The sequence below is a fragment of the Polypterus senegalus genome, chromosome 5 (assembly GCF_016835505.1).
Source record: "Polypterus senegalus isolate Bchr_013 chromosome 5, ASM1683550v1, whole genome shotgun sequence".
Taxonomy (NCBI): Eukaryota; Metazoa; Chordata; class Cladistia; order Polypteriformes; family Polypteridae; genus Polypterus; species Polypterus senegalus.
This window is the reverse complement of record NC_053158.1, coordinates 120768317-120793624: the sequence shown is the minus strand read 5'-3', so window position 1 is coordinate 120793624 and position 25308 is coordinate 120768317. Positions and strand designations below refer to the sequence as shown.

Genomic DNA, 25308 nt, shown 5'->3' with positions numbered 1-25308 from the left:
GCCAATGGACGAGGAGAGTAAGAAGAAGACGGCAGTCAACACCCCCGAAGGCTTGTTCCAATTCAAAGTCATGCCTTTTGGGCTTAAAAATGCTGGGGCCACCTTCTAGCGTCTCATGGAACAAGTACTGAGGGGGTTGATAGGCAAGATCTGCTTTGTGTATATCGATGACATCATTGTTTACTCCCCTTCTACTGTATTAAAGAACATCTCCAGGACTTGGACACCATCTTCCAACGATTTCATCAAGCGCACTCACACTGAACATGAAGAAATGTACCTTCTTTCAACCCCACATCCGCTTCCTCAGGCACATTCTTTCATCGGAGGGGGTCGCTGTAGACCCCAAGGAGACCTTAGACATCCGGGACTACCCCACTCCCATGAATTTGAAATCTTTACAACGTTTCCTTGGGTTAGTGGGGTGGTACCACAAGTTCATTCCCAGGATGGCTGATATAGTGGCTCCCTTGGAACTATTTAAGGAAAAAGGATGTCCCGTGGGAGTGGACAACGGAGTGCCAGGACCCGGTCAAGCAACTAAATAGCCATCTTCAAAAGCCACCCGTTCTGGCCCAGCCAGATACACAGCTCACTTTCCAGGTACAAAGTGATGCCAGCAACCTGGTGCTTGGCGCCATGCTCACTTAGTAAATCCACCAGGCTGAACATGTCATTGCGTACGCCTCTCGAACATTGCACGGCACTGAGTTGAATTATTTGACTGCTGAAAAAAAATGTTTGGCCGTCATTTGGAGTGTGGAAAAATGGAGACACTATCTGGAGGGGGTTGAGTTTGAAGTGTGCTCAGACCTGGGTGTTTAATCACCCGAAGACCTCCTCCTGCCTAATCAGGTGGGTACTCTGCCTCCAGAACTTTACTTTCAAGGTGATCTATTGGAAGGGCTGTGGCAATATTGTGCCTGATGCTATGTCCAGGGCGTCAGAGCCACCGGGAATAATGGTGTGTTTGGCAGAGGCAAAGAAGATGGTTCTCCCTCTGCCAAGAAGCCTTCAAGACCTAGCTCAAACACAAGCCACCAGTCCATTCTGCCAGAACATCAGGGACGAACTGTAGCAGCAGCGCACCGACCGAGTACACTTCGTGGACCTCCAGGGGGTTCTGTACACGACCACTCCATCCTCCCTTGGGAGGATACAATACCAACTAGTGGTCCTGGAAGAGCTCATCCCTGACTTCCTGAGCTATTATCACAGACAGTCCTTTAGGTGATCACCTTGGAAGGACAAAAACGTTGATGAAGATCCTGGGGGTTGTGTGGTGGCCGTCTGTCTGGAAAGATGCTTAACCTGCCAGCAGCTCAAAAACCCACCTGGTAAACCAGCAGAATTTTTACATTCGCTGCTGGACCAGGGGAGACTTTGGGAGTCGACCTGATGGGGCCATTTCCTGTTACCAGCTCGAGGAAAACCGTCCTGATGATGGTGATTGATTATTTTTCAAAGTGGGTGGAGTGTTTGCATTAACAGACGGTAAGACCGACAAAATATGCTCCACCCTGAAGAACGAAATCTTCACCCGCTGGGGGGGTGCCGAAGAACATCGTTTCAGACCGGGGTCCGCAGTTAACGAGCTCTGTATTGAATGAACTTTATACAGCCTGGGGAGTGAAGAAAAGCCTGACAACAGCTTACCATCCCCAGGCCAACATGACGGAGCGAGTGGACTGGAAACTAAAGAAGTTGATAGCCTCCAATGTGAGCGAACACCATCAGAACTGGGTAAATGGCTCCGTGAGCTCCGGTTTGCCCTGAACACTGCAGTCATGAAGCCACAGGTGAGATGCCTGCGTTGGTTGTGCTGGGCAGACAGCTGAAGGGCCCGCTTGACCGACTCCTTCCCAGAGCCCGTAGTCCAGCAATCAACAGCTACAATAATTTATTTAAGCTCGAGAAATTGCGGTGGAGAATCCAACAGATGTTGTTGAGTTCGACTTCCAGACAATGCAAGTTGTATAATGCCCGGCGTAAGGAAGCGCACTTTCAGCCGGGTGATTTGGTCTGGATTAGAGCCCACCATCTCTCGGATGCCTGCAAAAGGTTCCCCGCCAAGCTAGCGCCTAAATGGTTAGGTCCAGCCCAAATCATTTCTCAAACAGGTCCCGTTAATTTCCAGGTTCAAAGGGGTCTCGGCACTAACACCAAGCTAGACACTATTCATGTGGCCAATCTCAAGCCATACTTCGGCCCTCCCTTGTCCAATGTTGGGGGGGAAGAGAGAATGTAGTGGGGCTACATAGTAATAGTGTTTTCAATGTTTGTGCTGAGTGTGTTTTGTTTCCATTGTCCTGTGTGGTGTTTATAATGTGTGCGTCAGTGAATGTTGTCCCCGTAAATACAGAGGGGATGGATGATGGAGAGAGGCCGCAGCCCTAAGATGGAAAGCACCTGTTCATATGTGGTATAGCGAGTCCACAGCGCTCTCAGTAAGGGCTTCCAAATATCAGATGGGAGCGTGGAGCCAGAACCCACATCGTCACATTTGGTGGCAGCGGTGGAATGAGCTAGCAGTGGGGCCAGATGAGGAGACAGAACAGCAAGCGGGATTGGTATCGGACTTTGACATTTTAAGGACTGAGCTTTTTAAGGACATTTATTTATTTATGGTTTTTAATTGTCTTTTAAAGTTCTTATTCTTTTAATGTCCTGTTTTTATGAAGGGGGCTTGGGTTGGTTTTAGTGTGGGAATTGTTTTAGTGCTTTTATTGTTTTAGTGCAGTGTAGAGTGGCCGAGCTGTGGACCTGAGCTCCAGTTGCATTGGGTTGGCAGTGGTGTGGAGCCTTCCCATGCAACTGGAGTTTTATGGGGGGTGGTATGTGGTATAGCGGGTCCACAGTGCTCTCAGTAAGGGCTTCCAAATATCAGATGGGAGCGTGGAGCCAGAACCCACATCGTCACATTCATAATCAATTACATCCGACTATTTACTATTTAAACAATCAGAAGGGTAAAGAGAAGGAGAGGAAGGAGAAAGACGGAGATTTCATTTTTACGACGGGAGCCACCAGTACCAGCTATTTTTAACATCACATTTTTGTAACCAGTTTGTTTTTCATTCCGCCAGATTTGCTTCAATTGTTGCCAGAGATCCCGGGGTTGGAAATCATTATCCACAACATGCCCAGGATACACAGTGAGGTTGTTCCATTTTTCCAGGAGATTCAAATACATCCATTCTTTGTTGACCAGTCATCTGTATTCAGGACAGTAATATACCCAGATTCACGTTCACGATCTGGGTTCACGGGCAAGGGAGGGTTTGTTATTGTATATATGGTGTTTTCATGTTGCTGCTTTGGTGAAGGGATATACATATATATATTTTTTTTTCATGGGAAATGTGCAGTAGTGTTTTGTTGTTGTTTTCTATTTAATATATTTTTTAATTATTTGACATATCTGCTTCTGCATGCTTGTGTAAACCATCGATTGAGGGGGAAAATATTGTTTGTTAGATGTATGGCTTGGTATATGTAGATTCATCTCAGGAATTTATCCAGGCCACAGATCTTGGTAGTGTAGCTGCCGGCTGTGTAAGGGGTCGGCCATTACAGTATAATATTCAAGATTTAATTTATTTGTCACATGTATACACATATATAGTGATATACACTATATGGACAAAAGTATTGGGATTCTGGATCATTACACCAACAGACACTTTAATGACATTGCATTAAAATACATAGTTTAATATGGAGTTGGTCCCCTCTTTGCAGCTATAACAGCTTCCACTCTTCTTGGAAGGCTTTCCACAAGATTTTGGAGTGTTACTGTGGGAATCTGTGTCCATTCATTCTGTATTTATGAGGTCAGGAACTGATGTTGGATGAAAAAGCCTGGCTTGCAATCTCCATTTCCAAAGTTCACCACAAAGGTGTTCTATGGGGTTGAGGTCAGGGCTTTGTGTAGGCCAGTCAAATTCTTCTACAGCAAACTTATCCAACCATGTCTTTATGGACCTTGCTTTGTGCACTGGGGAACAGTCCTGATGGAATAGAAAAGGGCCTTCCCCAATCTGTTTCTACAATGTTGGAAGCATAGCATTGTCCAAAATGTCTTGGCATGTTAAAGCATTAAGATTACCATTAACTGAAAAACAGCCCCAAACCATTATCTTTCCTACATCAAACTTCAAAGTTGGCACAATGCAGTCAGGCAGGTAACATTCTCCCAGCATCCACCAAACCCAGACTTGCCCCTCTTACTGCTAAACAGAGAAACATGATTCGTCACGCCACAGAACATGTTTTCCACTGTTCCACAGTCCAGTGATGGTGTGCTTTACACCACTCCATCCGACACTTTCGATTGGACTTGGTAATGTGAGGCTTGCATGTAGCTGTTTGACCATGGAATCCCATTGAATGAAGTATTTCTGCTTACATGAATGACAGTGGAATTTGGAACTCTTCAGCTATGGAATCAGTAGAACATTGGTGACTTTTACTCACCATACACCTTAGCAGTTGTTGACCCTGCTCTGTGACTTTACTTGGTCTTCCGCTTTGTGGCTGTTGATGTTGTTCCTAAAAGCTTTCACTTTCCAATAATACCACTTACAGCTGACTGTGGAATATTCAGCAAGGATGAAATTTCATGAACCATCTTATTGCAGAGGTGGCATACTATCATAATACCATGCTTGAAGTCACTGAGCTCTTCAGAACGACCCATTTTGTTTCACAAATCTTTGTAAATGGAGACTGCATGGCTATGTGCTTGATATTATATATAGAGTATACTGTATATAGAGAGATATATAGTGAAATGCAACCCAATTAGCAGCCTGTACTGTGCAATTAAATTAAAAAGTATACATTAAAATAGATATTGTACCTCTATCTGCAACTTGGAATATTTTACGATAATTTGTAAATAATAATAGTTAAAAATAGTCATCTATTTTTATTTTTACAATTTTGAGGAATTGGACAAGATGATCATTAAATATTTTAATTACCTGGTGTGAAATGATGAGTCTCAACACACTAAAAGAAGGTTTGAGGCAGCCACCCGTATATTGTTCCTAGCTGCAAAGGATCTTTTTAGAGCACAATTGATGTTGTAGGTTTGAGTTCCCAAACTGAACTGACTCGGTTTGGCAATATGACGGATTTATAGTCCGTAAACTGGAAGTGACTTCAATCTGGGAGCCTGAACTGGAAGTGATGTCAGTCTCGGAGCCGGAACCAGAAGTGAAGTTGAATCAGTCAGGTTTTCCTGTATTTGATCTGCAGAATTAACTGGAACAGGTTTAGAGCACGGTGGGTAATCACCTCCACTTGGTCCATTCAGCTCACTCCTAGTCGCACGTGTGTGACACTGGGAAATTAGCTTTCTTAGTCTTGATTTGAGGCAAAGTAGTTGCCTGGTACATCTTAACCATTTAAACTGGCTTTAGAATGGGCAAGAGGTCTTTGCTACCTTGGCAATGCCTCTTTTTTTGTATATAGGTTCTATAGGGATTGGTACTACTGTCTCTATGATGTACTCAACTCTTTTTAGCACTGTGTTGTCATATTTTCCATACCAGAGAGTGGTGCATCTTTTCAGTATGCTTTCAAAGACTGTGAGATATAAGGACTTAAGGACATTTTGAATTTCTTCAGTTCATGATAAAAACACTGCCTTGTCTTTCTCACCAGAAAGTGTGTGTGTGTGTGTGTGAGGACCATGTTAAGCAATACCTGATGCTGATTCTCTGCTGATTATTTAAGATATTCAGCCCTCTCCACTGCAATACTGTTAATGAACAGAGGTGTGCCCTGAGTTCTTTGCTTCTCATTCTACCTGCTGAAATCCTCTGTAAACTCTTTTCCTTTGCTGACGTTGATGGACAGACTTTTTTCCTGATACCATAATGTCAAGCCAACCAGTTTCATCTAGGTAGGGCTTCTCATTGTTGTTGCTTATCAGGACAACCATAGGTGTTTTGACAGCAAATATTAAGATGGCGTTTGAGCTGTATCTCAACAATTGTGTGTAGTGAATACAGTGGGGACTAACCCCTGGTGGGTCCTGATGTTTAAGGTAATGGAGCTAGAGGTACATTTTCCCACCCTGTTTGGTGTCTGAAAGGCAAAAAGTCCAGGATCCATATGCATAGGGTGGAGCCGAGACCAAGACTCTGTAATTTTGTTGCTAGTCTGGTGGGGTCAATTGTGTTGAAGGCTGAGCTGAAATCAATAAAAAAAATATCCTCACTTAGTCATTTTTACCAATGTCAAAGTAGGAAAGAGTAAAGTGTAACACCTGGGAAGTGGTATTGTCTCTTGGAACAGGGACAATGTTATATGTGTTAAAGCCAGAGATGTGTTAAATATACTGGTAAACACAGGGGCTAGCTGATTAGTATGGTCCTGGGTCTTTTCTGGTGTTCACACACATCAGAACTCTCCTCACACTCTGGCAGGCTGCTGATGTATCACTTTCCATTAAAAGTCCTTGTTTTTTTTCACTCAATATATCTGTTGCAAACTATTAATTTTCTTTAGATGATGTGTTCATAATGATTGGCCAGTATAAAGCAGGTATCTTAGGGTAAAAAAGCTTTCAGAGTAGTCTGCATTTTTTAAATGTTCAGTGTACAAGAATAAAAGGCAGAGCTGTCTTCATTTTAGAGTCTATGAAGAGCAGGCATAGATTTAACTTTAAATTGTATTAGCACTGTAACTAAGTAGCAGTTTAATCTAGATTTAATTCTTCTGTTGTGCAGCAATACTTCTTCAAAATTGAAAACTTATTAAAATAAATGACTTTTTTTTACTATGTTGAAACATGTGTGGGCATAAAAACAAGAGTCCTTAGCTAATGTGTAATCCAATTACTTTGTAAATTTACCAGTTTAGCATACATAAATAAATCCAAAGTCAGGTTGTTTAGCAAGTCAACCCAAATACAAAATACATTTGACAAAATTAACATTGAAGATGACAATATATTGTTAATTTGAGTAGGCTTATTAAATTAAAAAAAAATAAAGTAAAACCAAATATGTGTCACTTACTGACAAACATTTGTCAGGATATCCTTTACATTTATTCTTTTATCTTTCAAATGGTATGTTTCATCTTCCTTGTTGTTTGTTAAAAAATTTTCATTGTGGTCCTGTCTTTAAATTGCCCGTACTGATTTTTGCAAAAGTTGACTAATTGGAAGCTCTGGAAAATGACAGAAAGATGCAATAATTAACGATACAAGCAAAAGTCATATTCTACCACTACCTTTTTTTTACTCAGTATGCCCAAATTTCAAATCTCAAAGAGTGTCAGACAGAGTAATGGTTATGAAGTTGGAAATTGGAGGTGTGATAATGAATGATGTTAGTGCATATGCCCTGCAAGTTGGGTGTGCGATGGATGAGAAAGATGATTTCTGGAGTGAGTTGGATGAAGTGATGAACAGTGTACTCAAGGGACAGAAAGTGGTGATTGGAGTGGATTTCAATAGACATGTTGATGAAGGGAACAGAAGAGACGAGGAGGTGATGGGTAGGTATGGTGTCAAGGAGAGGAATGAAGAAGGTCAGAAGATAGTGGATTTTGCCAAAAGGATGGACATGGCTGTGATGAATACTTATTTTAAGAACAGGGAGGAACATAGGGTGATGTACAAGAGTGGAGGAAGATGCACACAGTTAGATTACATCTTATGGAGAAGAGTCAATCTGAAGGAGATTGAAAACTGTAAAGTGGTGGCAGATGAAAGTGTAGTTAGGCAGCATAGGATGGTGGTCTGTAGGATGATGGAGATCAAAAAGAGGAAGAAAGTGAGGGCAGAGCCAAGGATCAAATGGTGGAAGTTGAAAAAGGAAGGCTGCAAGGTTGAGTTTAGGGAGGAGGTGAGACAGGCACTGGGTGGCATTGAAGAGTTACCAGACAGTTGGGCAACTACAGCAGATGTAGTAAGGGTGACAGCAAGAAGGGTGCTTGGCTTGACATCTGGACAGAGGAAGGAGGAAAAGGAAACCTGGTGGTGGAAAGGGGAAGTACAGGAGAGTATACAGATAGTGAATCAGGAAATGCAACGGATTCGCAAGGAGGAAGAAAGGACAGCTATGAAGAGGATGAAAAATGGAAAGGCCATTGGTTCAGATGACATACCTGTGGAAGCATGGAGATGTTTAGGAGAGATGGCAGTAGAGTTTTTATCCAGATTGTTTAATGGAATCTTGGAAAGTAAGAGGATGCCTGAGGAGTGGAGAAGAAATGTACTGGTGCCAATATTTAAGAATAAGGGGGATGTGCAGGACTGTTGTAACTAAAGGGGGATAAAATTAATAAGCCACAGCATGAGGTTATGGGAAAGAGTAGTGGAAGCAAGGTTAAGAAATGAGGTGGTGATAAGTGAGCAGCAGTATGGCTTCATGCCAAGAAAGAGCACCACAGATGCAATGTTTGCTCTGAAGATGTTGATGGAGAAGTATAGAAAAGGCCAGGAGGAATTGCATTGTGTCTTTGTGGATCTGGAGAAAGCATATGACAGGGTGCCTCGAGAGGAGTTGTGGTATTGTATGAGGAAGTTGGGAGTGGCAGAGAAATACGTAAGAGTTGTACAGGATATGTATGAGGGAAGTGTGACAGTGGTGAGGTCTGCTGTAGGAGTGACTGATGCATTCAAGGTGGTGGTGGGATTACATCAGGGATCGGCTCTGAGCCCTTTCTTATTTGCAATGGTGATGGACACGTTGACAAACAAGATTAGGTAAGAGTCCCTGTGGACTATGATGTTTGATGATGACATTGTGATTTGTAGGGTTAGTAGAGAGCAGGTGAAGATATGCTCTGGAGAGAAGAGGAATGAAGGTCAGTAGGAACAAGCCTGAATTCATGTGTGTAAATAAGAGGGAGGTCATTGGAATGGTGAGGATGGAAGGAGTCAAGTTGGTGAAGGTGGATGAGTTTAAATTCTTGGGATCAATAGTACAGAGTAATGGGGATTGTGGAAGAGAGGTGAAAAAGAGAGTACAGGTAGGGTGGAATGGGCGGTGAAGAGTGTCAGGAGTAATTTGTGACAGATGGTTATCAACAAGAGTGAAAGGGAAGGTCTACGGGACAGTAGTGAGACCAGCTACAGTATGTTATATGGGTTAGAGATGGTGGCACTGACCAGAAGGCAGGAGACAGAGCTGGAAGTGGCAGAGTTAAAGATGTTAAGGTTTGCACTGGATGTGACGAGGATGGATAGGATTAGAAACGAGTACATTAGAGGGTCAGCTTAAATTGGACAATTGGGAGACAAAGTCAGAGAGGCGAGATTGCGTTGGTTTGGACATGTGCAAAGGAGAGATGCCTGTGTTTACTGGGAGAAGGGTGTTAAGGATAGAGCTGCCAGATAAGAGGAAAAGAAGAAGGCCTAAGAGGAGATTTATAAATGCGGTGAGAGAGGACATGCAGGTGATGGGTGTATCAGAACAAGATGCAGAGGACAGAAAGATATGGAAACATATTATCCGCTGTGGCAACCCCTAATGGGAGCAGCTGAAAGAAGAAAAGGAAGACTCCCCATAAATATTCTATTAAGAAAAAAAGGATATTCATCAGTCAATACTAAATTCATAACAATAATGAAAAGTTTCTAATGTTTGTTTTTTTTCTAGAAAGTTAAAGTAGTTTTAAAACTCATACCAAGAAAAAAGCTTTGTACACTTAATGTTTAGTTTTGTTAAGATTGACTACCTATAAAGAAACATTAAGTATAACTATTGAATATAAGCAACATACAGCAGTTTAAGCCAATATGTATTTTATTTTGTGTTTTATTTTAAATGTATCATATTTATATAGAGCAGGGTCCCTAACTCTGGGGACTGGGGGACTGGGCGGTCTCTTGGTCTGGAATCCCTGCAGATTTTATTTTTTTTCTCCAGCCGTCTGGAGTTTTTTTTTTTGTTGTTTTTTCTGTCCACCCTGGCCATCGGACCTTACTTATTCTATGTTAATTAATGTTGACTTATTTTTATTTTTTATTGTGTCTTCTATTTTTCTATTCTTAATTTTGTAAAGCACTTTGAGCTACATTTTATGTATGAAAATGTGCTATATAAATAAATGTTGTTGTAGTTGTAACTCTGGTCCTGGAGGGCCCCAGTGTCAGACCTGTTTTTGCTCATGATTAACTTCTTTTCAATTCATTTTGATCAATTTGTTCTCGAAGAATTAGACCCCTTAATTGTTTCTTTTTCCTTAATTAGTTGCCAAACAATAATGAGATACAAAATGAGCCAAAACATGACCAACAAAGTGTGTCCATCATACAATATCTGAAAATAAAGAAAGATGAAGGTTTCAAGGATGTTGATTTTGTGCAGGTCCCCAAAACATTTTAACAGTGCTCTTAGAAAAAAGAAAATCAACAAATTCAGAAATGTATGCCTTTGCATAATGAGAGCAGCAACAAGCAATGGAATTAAAGAACGGGTTTAATTAACGACAAGAATCCGCACCTAATTAAGCAACTGGTTGGAGTGAAATTGGTTGGTGTTTGAAGCCCTGACTTAGTTGGTCTTAGTTGGCTCACTCACTTCACATTTCATTTCTGTTTAAGGAAAGAAATTAAGCAATTCAAAGGAACAATGAAGAAATTCAGGGGAAAAAAATCTTAAAAAAACAAGTCATTTGAAATTGATTCAAAAGAAGTTAATTAGCAGCAAAAACAGTGCACTAATTAAGAAAAGAGTTAGAATGAAAACCTGCAGCCACTGGGGCCCTCCAGGACTGGAGTTGGGGACCCCTGATATAGAGGGTTTGTCCAGCTCCCTGAGATGGTTTACTAGGATGTTCGTTTTTCAGAATAATTTGGATAGAATATAGTTTTTTGCTTATTTCCTCAACAGAGCTCTCAACAGAGCTTAACTCAGAATTTATACTGTAGAATGGGTATAGAAGCAGGATAGCAAGAATTTCAGACTACACAATGAATTTCTTTATGCCCAGAAGTTAGCTAAAGAGAACATTTGCAATTTTTTAAAAAAAGTTTATTGATTTTATTGTAATTACACAACATTTCATACAAATTGATCAATTTTTACAAAAATAGGATTGCAAAACAAATCAACCCCCACCCCTGAGAAAGAGAGCATGGCCAACAGAGTAAAACTTAAAGCTAGTAAAACTAAGTAAATTGATGAATTAATAAGCGGATAAAGATAAATAGAGAAGAGAAAGAAATGGGGAGAGAATCTGCTTCCTCAGTTCTTTAGGAGATTAATCTAAAATGTTATTAATTAGATTCTGCTAGGTTTTGAAAAAGTTCTGCACAGATCTTCTAAGTGAGAATTAGATTTTTTCCAATTTCAAATAGTATAAAACATCAGTTAGCCAATGACTTAAAAGAGGAGAGTTAGAATTCGTCCAGGTGAACAAGATAAGTCTACGTGCCAATAGTATAGTAAAGGCAGTAACAATTTGTTTGTCCTTCTCCACTTTAAGCCCATCTGGAAGTACACCAAACACATCTGTTAATGGGTTAGGAGGGATTGTGACACCAAGGCTGTCTGAAAGGCATTTAAATATTTGGGTCCAGAATGATGTTAATTTGGTGCACATCCAAAACGTGTGGCCCAATGAGGCTGGAACTTGATTGCAGTGTTCACAGGTTGGATCTTGCCCTGGAAACATTGTGGACAATTTTAAACGAGACAGATGTGCTGAATGTTGAATAATTGTATCCTTTGCACATATGGAGCTCGAGTGAATTTTCTGCATTGCTACCTTCCACTCCTTTTCTGAAATATTAAATAAGAGATCCTTTTTCCACTGTCCTCTTGGATCTTTGAAAGGGAGGGACTGTAAAATGGTTTTATATATTGCAAATTAAACTGACACCCGCTGTAACCCTTCATAATCATAATCCAAGATGAGCAATGCCGCTGTACAGTATAATACTGCTTACATTAATTAATAAAAAAAAGTTGGGATATTATATCTCTTGAAAACCAAAAGATATAATGTGAATTTAATTATGAGCATTTCATAAACAATTGAACACTGCTTTATTTTAATGAAATATAACTGTCATATCCACTTTATCATGTTTGCCAGAACTATAAAACAAATTAGAATGTTAGACTTTCAGTGATTTTTACTGAGTGTAATTGGTTTTAGTTATTATTTTTTATTACATACTGACTTTGAATACATCATTTGTAATTTCTGGCTCTAAATGTATTTCTTTTCTATTAGGGATTGCGCAGCATCACTCAGACAGCAGGTTGCTTTGTGTCTCTTTATCTGATTTCACCCAAACTGACCACTGTCATGGTAGTGGTGGTGCCATGCCTGGTTGCAACAGGTGCCCTAATTGGATCATTTCTGAGGAAACTATCCCGAAGAGCACAAGAGCAGGTATATATAAACCACCAAAAAAAAAAAGTTGTATTAGTAACTATGGAATTGATTTATCTTTTGTTTGTAACAAAGTAGCAGCTAATTTTAGGTATACACAATATTAGCCCTTGAATGATACAGTAGTTTGTAATCTTAATTTCAGTTTAATCCTGCATTATTTTATTTCTGTCCATAAATTTTATCATCAGCTTTTTACAGCAAGGCTCGGGAGGGCAGATGTCTGTTCTTGCACTGGCTGAAAGATCATTAGAGGGCACACCCACACTCATTCATACCAGGCCAGTCATCAGTTAATCCTGCATGTTTTAGTAATATGGGCGAACAGCTGAAACTAGAAAAATGTGCATATTCCACAAAAACAGTTCCTGGATTTGAACCCACCATTCCACTCTAATTATTTGAATTTACTTAATTTTTAAATATGCTCTGATATGAATACAATCTTCAGCTTTTTGTGAAAATGAAAAATAATTTAATAATTGATATTTTTAATGTATTGTATATACTGTTTCCTACCTGTCTTAAACCTGATAGTTACAAGATTGTCTCTCAAACAATCTGTCAGAAAATGTGACACACAAACAAATGTCCTTAGACTTTTAGCCTGTTGCTTGTCACCAGTATGATATGCTTGCCCTATAATGTTTAAGTATTCCATCCATCCATTTTCTAACCCGCTGAATCCAAATACAGGGTCACGGGGGTCTGCTGGAGCCAATCCCAGCCAACACAGGGCACAAGGCAGGAACCAATCCTGGGCAGGGTGCCAACCCACCGCAGGACACACACAAACACACCCACACACCAAGCACACACTAGGGCCAATTTAGAATCGCCAACCCACCTAACCTGCATGTCTTTGGACTGTGGGAGGAAACCGAGTGCCGGAGGAAACCCACGAGACACGGGAGAACATGCAAACTCCACGCAGGGAGGACCCGGGAAGCGAACCCGGGTCTCCTAACTGCGAGGCAGCAGCGCTACCACTGCACCACCGTGCCGCCCTTGTTTAAGTATTAAAATCTCTTAAGTGAAAACAAGGTTAATCGGCTCTACTCATTTAGTACATTGGAATCTAAAGTAAAAATACCATGGCACTTTAAAACAGTAAATACTGTGCCTTCTATTAAGAAGGATCCACATAGGGACATTCGGTGGCAAATCTTCCACACAGCCTCGACCACCTTTAAAAACAGAACTTTTATACATGAAAACCACTGTCCTACAAAGATGAGTGTGCATGTAGAAAAGAACTGAAAATCTCATACTGACCTTTAAGTATTTTGACACTCTTGATATCCTTCTGCTGTGAAACATTCTGACCTGTCATTGTTTACACACGTCTTAAACAACTATTATCATACACTAATAATTTCTGTATTATCTATATTTATTATTTATTATTTATTTATTTATTATATTAAATATCTTACACATCAATATTGCTGCTACTTTTTGTCCTATCGTTGCACAATGTCTTGTCTTGTTCGTGTTTTCATTTTTAATTTTTAAATTTTTTAATTTTAATTCTATTTTTAATTTTTTATTTGCACGTTATGTTGTTACTCTGTGGACCCTGAGCTTCGCAATTTCATCTATCTGTATACTTGTATATGGTTGAGATGACAATAAAGTTCACTTTGACTTTGACATATAGAGGATATGTGTTGCAGAGAGGTTCCCATGAATGTCTGTATGCATACGCCTGTCTGTGTGAGGCAAGGGAGAATTGGAGAAATGCTAGAGGAAAGCTGTGATAATAAAAATAAGTTGAAAGTCCTTTCTAGCAGCATTTCAGTCTACACATTGCTGTAGGAAATAATAGTTACATTTAGACAGCAGTTAAAATAATATATGAGCTAAAAATTGGAAGTTAGTAACTTTGTTTTGTTCCACTGTTATTAATTTTGCAAGAGATTAAATTCTAGTATGACTGTACATTTATTTATATATATATATATATATTTATATATATATATATATATACATATATATATATATATATATATATATATATATATATATATATATATATATATATATATATATATATATATATATATATATATATATATATATATATACACAGTATTTATATATATATATATATATGTGTATATATTGTGGTGGATTGCCGGCATTTTACTCTGGCCCTCACCCCCAGGTCACCAGGAGGAGCTCTCCTGACACCATGATCATGCCCCGAGTTCCAGCAGGGCATCATGGACTATGTAGTGTTTGTACACAGCCTTGCTGGATACCTTGGGGGCCACCAGGCATCGCTGTAGGGGGGCTCATAGGCTCTTATGTGCCCTATGACCCGGGAGTGTATCACGGTCACGTGACAGGAAGAAACGACTTGCTCCCGGGTTGAAGAAAAGGACTATTTACCCTGACCCGGAAGGAATAAGGACTTGTGGACTGTTGGGCAGGAACACCTCCAGGTCAGGGAGTATAAAAGGATCATGGGAACTCCCAGACAATGAGCTGAGTTGGGAGGCAGGGTGGCTAAGTGTCTGGGAGAGGAGGATTATTATTGTGTTTTGTTTATTGGAGAATTGTGGAGAGGAGCATGCTTTGTGCACCTTATTATTATAATAAATATTATTGGACTTTTATCTGGTGTCTGACATGTGGTCTGAGGGAACAAGGGTGCGAGAAAACTCTAATCTGTCACAATATATATATATATATATATATATATATATATATATATATATATATATATATATATATATATATATATATACTCTGAATCTACAAAATTCATAAATATTAATTCATCAGACAGAAGCATTCTAATACAGGCCAAGAATACCAGCAACATGCTGGATGCTGAGAAATTATCACCTTGCAAGTACTTGAAAAGTGGATTCACCATTGTTAAATCTGTACACAGAAACCTAAAGAAACAAGACAGTAGCCATTACTGGTGGCATCAAGATGTGGAGGGGCTTAATTCAAAAATTGGTTTGACAATATCAGAATGTTAAGAAGGGCATTTGAGTATCTCAATTGCAAGTCTAACCTGGAAAAGTGTAATTGTGAGGTGCACAATTTGGACTGAATTGGCAAGCTTTTTTTACATTTCTCTTAAACATCTGTGTTAGCTACAGTAATGGTTATAGCCTACACATAATCTTAATCTTGCAACTTCATAAATCATAAAGATGTATATTGGATTAAAGTATCTGAAATTTATTTACTATCCTAATATATTAACAAAATTCAATGAAGTCAAAGTATAGTAATTATCTTTAAACATTTTTATCAATGAGTCCTGTTTAACTGTTTTCTCATCATTATATGCAAATAACACAATATCACTATCCAAACAGAGCAAAAAACCGACTATGCTGGAAGCAAATGTGAAGAGTGAAATCAATTAAGGTGCAGACAGTGGTTAAATCAGAGGATGATGTGTTGTGCAGTTTTAATGCAACTTACTGTAAGCCCAGTTGAGAGATGCTTAGACTTGAATTAAGCCAGCCTTTGGCAATCCAATCAAGGCCTACAGTTACAGTCGTATTTACTGTATTGGTGGTTTAAGTTTATTTTGCCACATTAGTGTATTATTATGATTGTTGTTAGTTTTGGATTATTTTCTGTGTTGAAGCCTATACTTTATTGCCCATTTACCCTTACCATACCCTCCTATACATTTATAACAAGTTGGCCCCATAGGTTTGTACATGCTGTTTTTGACACACATGAATATTTGTATAAAATGCTTGCAGAATAGAGGCTTAAAATCAAATTTTACATATGGTGGTGGAAATCAGCATATTAAAGAAAGAAACTTATCCTCTTCAAGGACAAGTTTAATAAAACATTTCTGAGTCAGTAATCAGACAGGAGAAAGCTTGTCCTTCTGTGTTATTTATTTACTCTTGCAGCACGAGAGGAAGAGGAAGCATTCATCAGAGGGAAAAGTACAGTTAGAGGGCTGTATTTATAGACAATTAAATATGCATATAACAGTGATGAATTAATACTTACATATCATACTCTGATTGGTTAAAAGACACAACCAGCGTAAAATAAAAATGTTTCCATTATGTCCTTTTTCTTTAATTCCTCTTGAATTCAATTCTTATTCTTTTAATAAAAATCATATGAATGTGAACTAGTTTTTTCTTACTAGGTGCATGGAAGAAAATCACATCAGCCAGTTTCATGAATCATCCCCCTGGAGCATTTCCCCATGATACATTTTCTTGACGATTTCAGCAGTCTCTTCATGACATTAGAAAAAACAAATGCTTATATATTTCACTGTGCATTGCAAACCAAAATACTTAACTACTTTTACCTCCAAGTTATTCTCTCACAATACCCCCTTAAGATAGTTTAGTTGCACACTTGCTCACAAAAATGACAGATTTACCTCACTTTCCTTGATTGGAGAGTAGTACCTTTATAATCCCTTTTATTTATCCTATAGAGACTTGTGCAAGAAGCATTTTCTTTCTGTTGCCAAGTGAAGTATGGACATAATTAAGGGGTGCAAATATAGTAGGAAACTACACTATGAAAGGGAGCAGTAGAACCTTACCTTACAAGTCAATACTAAGGACAAATGCTTGTATTGTACAGTGGCACCAAAATGTTTGTGAAACCTTTTGAGTGTTTTGATCTTCTGCATAAAGTTAACATAAAATATCATCATCTTCATCTAAGTCTTAAAAAAGTCAGAAGAGGTGTATGAACTTATAGGATTATCAAAGGGGATAACTACAGTAAAGATTGCAGTCAGTTGAATGACAGTAAGGTTTGAGCTTGAATGGCCAATAACCTGAATATACACTGTCAGTCAGTCATAACCGCACAGATTTGTGAATGGCTTGCCTTGATCAAAGGAGCTTTCTGAGGACCAAAAAAGGAGTTATCTATATTAATCAAGGTAGAAAAGGCTACAAACATGTTTCTAAAGACTCTGGACTTCACCAGTCTACTGTCAAGAAAATAGTGTATTAAAGGAGAAACTTCAATACAATTTGTACTGTTCCCCAGGAGTGGCAATCCAACAACAATCATCTTAAGTGCAAGGCATATAATATTCTGGGAGATCACAAGGGTCATTGAGGTAACATCTAAGGTCCTGCTAGTTTTTCTTGCATTGGCTAATAATGTTAATATTCATGAGTACGCCTTCGGCAAACAATTATCAAGAATAGTGTGCATGGGGGACACCAAATCCACAAGGAAGGCACAACTGGAAAACTTCTAAAAGAATGTTCTGTGGAGAGATAAGCTGATAAAAAATCTTTTTGACCTAAATGAAAAATGCTGTGTTTGGCGGAAACCAAACCTTGTATTCTAAAAGAAAAACTTTTGGTGATGGCAGTATCAGGGTTTGGGCCAGTTTTGATGTTGTAGGACTAGGGTGGCTTGTCATCATTCAAGAGGGTATCCCTCTGTGAGTTAAAACCCAACAAAAATGTGAGTCTTGCAAGGCAATGAGAGTCAGTCAAATACACAAACCAAAGAATGATTGAAACATTTTGATTGAGATCGGGATGATCGAGTCAAAGCCACCCTAATGCATTAGATACAGTATGTTGTCAAAGAACCTGAGGTAGGGAGTTCAAGCAAGAAAGTCCACCTACATCATTTAAATGAATCAATTCTGTAAGGAGGACCAATCAAGTTACTGTAAAACATTTCATTGAAGTCCTTCCTGCTGTAGACCATTAGAGCAGTTACTAAAAGTATATAGGTTCAAATACTTTTTACAAAAAAAGATGTTAAAAGTTTAATCATGTTAAAATAAGTTAATGAAAAAGTGTTATTTTGTGTGTTATTTGTAGTATTTTATTGCGCTGTCTTTATGTCATTTTAACTGTAGTGAGAAGTTAAGCAAAATGACATCTTTTATTGGCTAACTAGAAAGATTGCACTATGCAGGCTTTCGAGGCAACTCGAGCCCCTTCTTTAGGCAAGATTGAATCTCATTTTAACTTGATCACAGTGTATTTTGGTTAGATTTATGAAAACAATTTTACTTTCTTTAACACCACTGTATATATCTTGTTTGTGTTAAAAAGAGGATAATAAGGGATGTCTTTCTGCAGACCGAGCTGCCATGGCTTGGTTATTTGAAGCTTCACATTCTTCAGTGATTCATTATCTACTCTATGAGCTCCTTCCAGTTTAGCATTCTTCATAAGTTCACCCATCATCTTTTGCTGTTGTAAGAAAAATATCTGTTGATTCCAAAAATAAAATAGTGAAAATAAAATTTTAATTGTATTGACTTCAGGTAGCAATATATTTTTATCCCCCCGACATAAAATTAATCTAGGATCAGTTGCAGTATTTTAGAGTTTATTAGCCTGTTGGCAAAACAAGACTTCAGTTCGATAACAAGGTTTTTCCATTTATTTTTATTCAATTTTATATTTGAATGTAAGTGTAAAGTAACAATGTTTTTATTATTAGGTTGCTCGAGCTACTGGAGTTGCTGATGAAGCCCTTGGTAATGTCCGTGCAGTGAGAGCCTTTGCTATGGAAAGCAGAGAAACTGAGTGAGTAGATAAGTTACATAACGAAAAGTGCAATAGATCATTCTGTTTATAATCCTTATTTACAAAAGGTTTTGAATGTGGCAAGAGGGGGCAGTTGCTGTTTTTATTTTATGCCTGCAATGCACATGTTGTAAATATCTGGAGTATCCTTATTATCCGAGTTCCTTATTTTATAACATGGGTTTCTGATATCAAACAAATATACCTTACTTTTGCTTCTATGTATTGCACATTTTGTAAATTGTGATATACTGTATTATTTACATTCTTTTTATAACACTTTATATTTTATTTTTGTAATTTTTGTTTGTAACAATGCAATATTTCCGACTGGTTTCAGATGCATAATAAAAATAGCTGTTGACATTTTAACTCTATGTCCATGTGGATCTATTGGGATGTATGTTACATTCATAAATTTTAATCATGTAATAATGCAGTTTACCTTTTGGTGCACTATTAGAACTCTTATTGTCATGAGAAGACAGCAGATATGACCATCCTGAGCCTGTAGTGGATATGACAAGTAGAAAGGAAATTCATGAAATTAATTTATATACACATAATTCAGTATACATAATCATCATAAAATGATCCTTAATTATATTTACAGGTTTAGATTTGTATACTCTTTTGGAGTTTGGAGGTGAATTTATCATCAAAGTGTGGTTTGATAGACAAGTTACAGTATTAGACAAATGCAGTACAGTGCACCCCCAAAATTTGTGGGGGTTATGTTTCTAGAGCACCCGCGAATTGTGAAAAACCGTGAATTTTGGGTGTGGTTAAGAAAATGCCTATTTTTATAGTTCAAACCCTAAATATGCCCCAAAACACTTTAATTTAATTTTAATTTCTAATTTTAATGGAACACATTTTTTTCATGCAAAAAGCATCACAATTACTGTAACGCTGATGATTTTACGCACTGCTAATGAACTGTAAAAACTATTTAAAAAACTACTGGAACAATATGTACAAGTTGCAACTGATGGCATGGATGAAAATAAGTAAATCACCGAGCCAACAGTGCTTGAACTGGCTGCACTCAAGCACACATAGGTAAGTGCTGATGCTTGCAGGCCAGTCTAGTGCAGCGGCTCAATCCTAGAGACAGTGAGGCTGCAGGGTGTCACGCTTGGGTCACAGAATTGCACAGAAACACAGAAGATTGTAGAGACAGGAACTTTATTCAAACAGTTCAAACAAACATGTCTTTTTCAGAAGTAAATCAAGCTCAGTATGCAGTTAGTTCTTGAATAGACAAACATCATAGGGGAGCACAACGGGAGTGGGACCCCCAACAAGAGCAGAGGATGTCTGGGGGAGGAAAGAGAAACAAAGCAATCAGCCAAAAAGGACAGGTGCTGCTCAGGCTTTTAAGTATGCATAGCGTTGCGCGAGAAGCATATCATGCAACAGAGTAGCCACACGCAAACCCAGCAAGTAAGGGAGCAATGTGAAAGTAGTCTATCAGCGTTTTTTAAGAGGAGTTTTTTAAAGAGCGTCCATGTCTTCTAGGAGTGCATTCAGCACCCCCTGCTCACAAGGGGTTGGCAGTGGTCATGAGCTGGCTGCTCAACGAACGTACGGCACTGACTAATCAGCTTCTGCGTGTACGCAAATGGCACTGGAAATCAACTATAGCTGGTTGTGGCGGTTTAAGGGTTAAGAGGAACAAAACGGAAAAACTAGAACACTCAGCTGGAGATGCATCACAGTTAATCAGCAGCAAGGAGAAATGAATAATGACGTAGCGATCTGGTGCCGCTAAGATTCACATCATCGAGAAGACGGTGATTTATTTATTTTTATGGTGGAGATTCCAGGGACACACCCAGCCTTGGTCCGAGACGCACGCACTCACAAACAGAGACAAAAACAAAGAAAACTGGGAATCAAACAGCAAATAAAGAATGTAATGAAAACAAATGAAATAAATGAAAACGATGATACCACCCCTGTTCCCCTTACGGTGGTTAAACATTAAACATAATAAAGCACAAACAAAACACACACAGTAGATCATGAAAACCGTTAATGAAAAATGGCAACGGATGAAATGTAATGATGAAAATAGATAGTCCAGAGATCCGCACGTTGAATGGGAATGTAAAGATAGTCCTACCGATAGTTCCTGAAATGGTGAAGATGGGTGGACAGGTTCAGGAGCGCTCCTTTCTTTGCAGGATGGCCATGAATCCAGTTATAGTCATCATGTACACAGGCAGACAATCCAGACGCCAACCACGAAATGACCCAGGACAAAATGAATAAGTACAGGTAACCCAATAGAAGGCAGGCAGACAGGAACTTGAAACACAAATTACAAAAACTTTTTTTTGCTTTTGGTCACCTGCTCCCTTTTTAAAAGCTGACATCCTTTGGCCCCAACAGCCCCAGCACCCTCCGCAGAAGACCAATCAGAGCCACTGCAGGGACTGCTGGGAGTTTCAGTTTCAAATTCTGTTGGCTACAGTTTTGTCTTAGTAGAGTAATATATTGCTCTGCTCTCCCCTTTTGTATTATTAATACGTAGCCTTTCTCAGAATGCCTCTAATCTCACAGACTTGCCACTGTTTATAAGGTATTATAGTATATAACTTCTCTCCACCTTCCCTGCTACATCTATAACCTCAGGAAATTAGGTGTAGTAAAAGACAAGCAGGAGTGAAGTTACAATTTAAATACTGTATTATTGATAATAATTATAAATAATAACAATATGCAAAGAACATTTGAATATTGGCAACCTGATTAAATGGTGATGTGTAGTTTCAGGCGACACACAGACTTGTTGCTTACTAAAAAATGTCTCTACTTAAAGCATCATTTTTGGTCAGCTTTCTTCAGAACAGGCTGCATGCTTGTTTCAATATGGCTGCCGAGCTGTGCTCTCCATTGTGTTGTCCTTTCAGTTCATCAGTTTAGTAAGAGAGAGATTCTCCTTCATCAGATGTTAGTAAGAGAGAGAGAGTGTAAGGGAGTGAGCAAATTTACAGATGTTCTGTCCAGCCCCTAGAGCCAATAGCATGTCATAGTACTTAAAGGCTTCTGATACAACCCAGTTCCAAATAGCCAAACTTCAGACCAATGGTGGAATAGAACATCCTAACACCTGCCACCCCCAAGACCGTATGTTAAGGTAAAGCTTTACAGTTAGGCAGGGGTTTGAGAGACTTTAGCAGAGAAACACTTGCCAAACTGGTTTCAGGCACTTCCCCCAAATCCTGTTGTAAAATTCAGAGAGACTCAATCCCAAAAGGCAGGGGCAAACATGAATGCTTCTCACTAATGTAACACCAATATCACATAGCTTTGCCTAAATTACAAATAAAGACATACAAAATATTTATCAACTTGTATGCAAAATCTCACATCACAACAGCTACTTTCACCATCCCAAGCCGCAATTTTCCTCTACAGTTTCTTCCTGTTCTCTCTACAGTGCAGTATTGCCATGAAAAAAGCCATACAAAAATATTTGCGGTTTCCGCTAACAATTATTAGATAGGTCCTAAGGAAAAATCCACGAATGAGTGAGGCCGCGAACTCTGAACCACGACTTTGCAGGGTTCTACTTTATACAAAAATCAATGTCACACAAACAATTGTTATTTATTCATATCGAGACAGAGTACATTATTTAAACATTAACAGTCCAGACTGGAAAAAGTATGTGACCCCTTGTATTTCACACATGATACAACCTCCTTCAGCAGAAATTACCTCTACCAAGAACTTCATGTAGTTGCTAATCAGACTTGCACAATGGTCAGAAGGAATTTTTGATTATTACTTCTTACATAACCATTTCCGTTCATTTAAATTTATGGGCTTTCTTGCATAAATGATTTTCTTCAGGTCATGAAAGAACATAGCCTGTCAATTGGGCTTAGGTCTAGACTCTTGCCTTAGCCATAGCATAACATGAATTTTTGTCTGTTTAAGTTAATGTTGATTTATTCCTGTGTTTTGAGTAATTGTCCTGTTTTGTCAGTTAGCTTTTGTTATGTTTCAGGTGATGGACTGCTATCCTGACATTCTGCATTTAAATTTCTTGACACAATTTTTATTTTTAATTCATTGTTCTATGTGAGAAGGCAAGTTGTCCAGACATATGCCTAATTGGTAATTCTTGAAATCCTGTTTAATTGTTTATTCATATTAGTCTTGATCTTGTTCATCATTAAATTGATTAATGAATTCAAAACAGCAGTTTTGAGTAAATTGGATTGTTCTGTGATGCTGTAGTTGGAGGCTAAATCTTTAAATTAAGCTTTTGGTATACTAATTGATCTGTAGGCTGTAAGGATTTCATTTCTTGCCACACCATGAATGCAACAAGGATGTTCAGACCAAATTTGCAGTGTGTAAAAAATGTATCTAAATTTCCTGAAAGAAAAGTTATTTCATATGCTTATGACATTTTTGTTATCAATAAAGTAAATAATAATCATAATGACTAAACGATAAATAGTACTTTATTTGTTCTAAAGGGAGAAATTTGGCGTAATCCAATTTATATAATAAGGTATTTCTGTTGATTTAATCACATTTTAACTAGGGTTGCCTAAAATATATGACATAGAAAAATGATTTTTTTTATCTTGATTTCAGTACATTTTGTATATATTTTTCTTTTAGTCTTTACACCGTTGAAGTTGACAAGTCTTCCAGAATGAACGAAAGTCTTGGCATTGGAATTGCAGTTTTCCAGGGACTGTCAAACTTTGCCTTAAACTGTGAGCAACAATTCACTACTTTTAGATTTTTCTGTTTTTCTGTATCTAAAACTAGATAAAGAAAAGACAATTAAATACATAAAATAAAAACATTATACTTGTTCATTTAAATATGGAGGAAAATTATGCAATATAACATATGTAACAAAGATAGAGGGCGTAGCAGCCACTCAAGCCGACATAGACAGACGCAGGAGGCACACTGATAAAACACAAATGTTTTATTTTCTTTTTCTTCACATGGGCAATATCTTCCCCGTTTCCCATAGGCAAAATGCAGTACCAATAAGCCCAATGATTACAAACAATACTTTCTCTTCTCTTTTCTCCCTCCTCCCGACTCTGGCTTACTGAGTAGTTTCTGTTGAACCCTTATATAAGTCACCTGGAAGTGTTCCAGGTGCTTGTTGCCTCACTTCTGGGTGTGGCAAGGGAACCGCCCACACGGGCTCAAGAACACCTGCAGTGCCCCCTGGGGGCATTTCTGGATCCCAATAGGGCTGTATCCAACTCCATCTCCTATGGAGCCCTTCGGTAGTCCTAGGCACTGCTGCCACCCGGGGGGCTGCCATCTAGTGTTCCGAGGAAGTAATGCCCTGTCCATGCTTGTTCCACTGGACCATACAAGGAAGAGGTGTCCTGACGGGGCAAGGGACCTGGCCATCCACCACACATATTTGTGTGTGCAAAAATCTTTGCATTCAGTAACTGGTGTGATCCCTTTATGCATCAGTAATTTCAACCAAACGTTTCCTATAACTGTTGATCAGCCGTGCACATCCGCTTAGAGGAATTTTAACCAATTCCTCCTTGTTTCAGTTCAGGATTTTGTTGGCCTTCCTTGCATGAACTGCTTGCTTCAGATTCATCCTCAACATTTCAAGATTAAGGTCAGTAATTTAACTTGGCTACTCCAAAACATGCTTTAATCATTCTTTGGTAGAATGACATGTGTGTTTGACCCAATTGCCCTTGAGCTTCTGTTCATGGTTGGATAACCTGACATTCTTCTATAGATTTTACTGGTAAAATTTAGAATATATAGTCTCATAAATAATGGCAAGCCAATGGTGTCCATAGGCAGCAAAGCATGCCTGAACCATGATAATCACACTACCATGACCATGATTATTCCGCCACTGTGTTTCACAGATGTGGTAAGGTTCATACACTGTAATTAATTTTTTTTTTGTTATTCAACATATATAATACTTCTTATTCAAACCGAAAAGTTTTATTTTGGACTCATTCCTCCATAGAACATTCTTCCAATAGCCTTTTGGGTATATACATGTTCTTTAGCAAATTTTAGATGTGCAGCAATATTCATCTTATAAAATAGTGTCTTTCTCCCAGCAGCTCTGACATGCACACCTTTGTTGTTCAGTGTTCTCCTGATGGTAGACTTATGGTGATCGCGGTTGGATATCAGCACTGAGTTCCTGATTTGATTCTGTTTCACAATGCCTGATTCGATTTGATATCAAATTTATCTTGACTGAATTAGTGTGCACTGATATATTTGAAATGGTGGCTTATAGAGATTACTTAACTATGCATAGAAAACATTAATATAATGTGACAAATTTTAGTAAACAAGGGTGTTTATGTAGTAACTTCATAACATATGCATAAGCATGGGGTGACATCTAAAAAGAAATGGG

At 38.6% G+C, this 25308-nt stretch overlaps 1 protein-coding gene across 3 annotated transcripts in view; it reads left to right on the top strand.

Moving 5' to 3' along the window:
• Positions 1-25308, top strand: part of abcb8 (ATP-binding cassette, sub-family B (MDR/TAP), member 8) — a 178743-nt gene that overhangs the window by 44600 nt on the left and 108835 nt on the right. For all 3 annotated transcript variants that reach the window (XM_039753298.1, XM_039753299.1, XM_039753300.1), the window contains 3 exons: positions 12208-12369; positions 18814-18899; positions 23547-23644. In XM_039753298.1, the coding sequence (XP_039609232.1) occupies positions 12208-12369; positions 18814-18899; positions 23547-23644 (346 nt within the window). The remainder of the gene's footprint in view (positions 1-12207; positions 12370-18813; positions 18900-23546; positions 23645-25308) is intronic.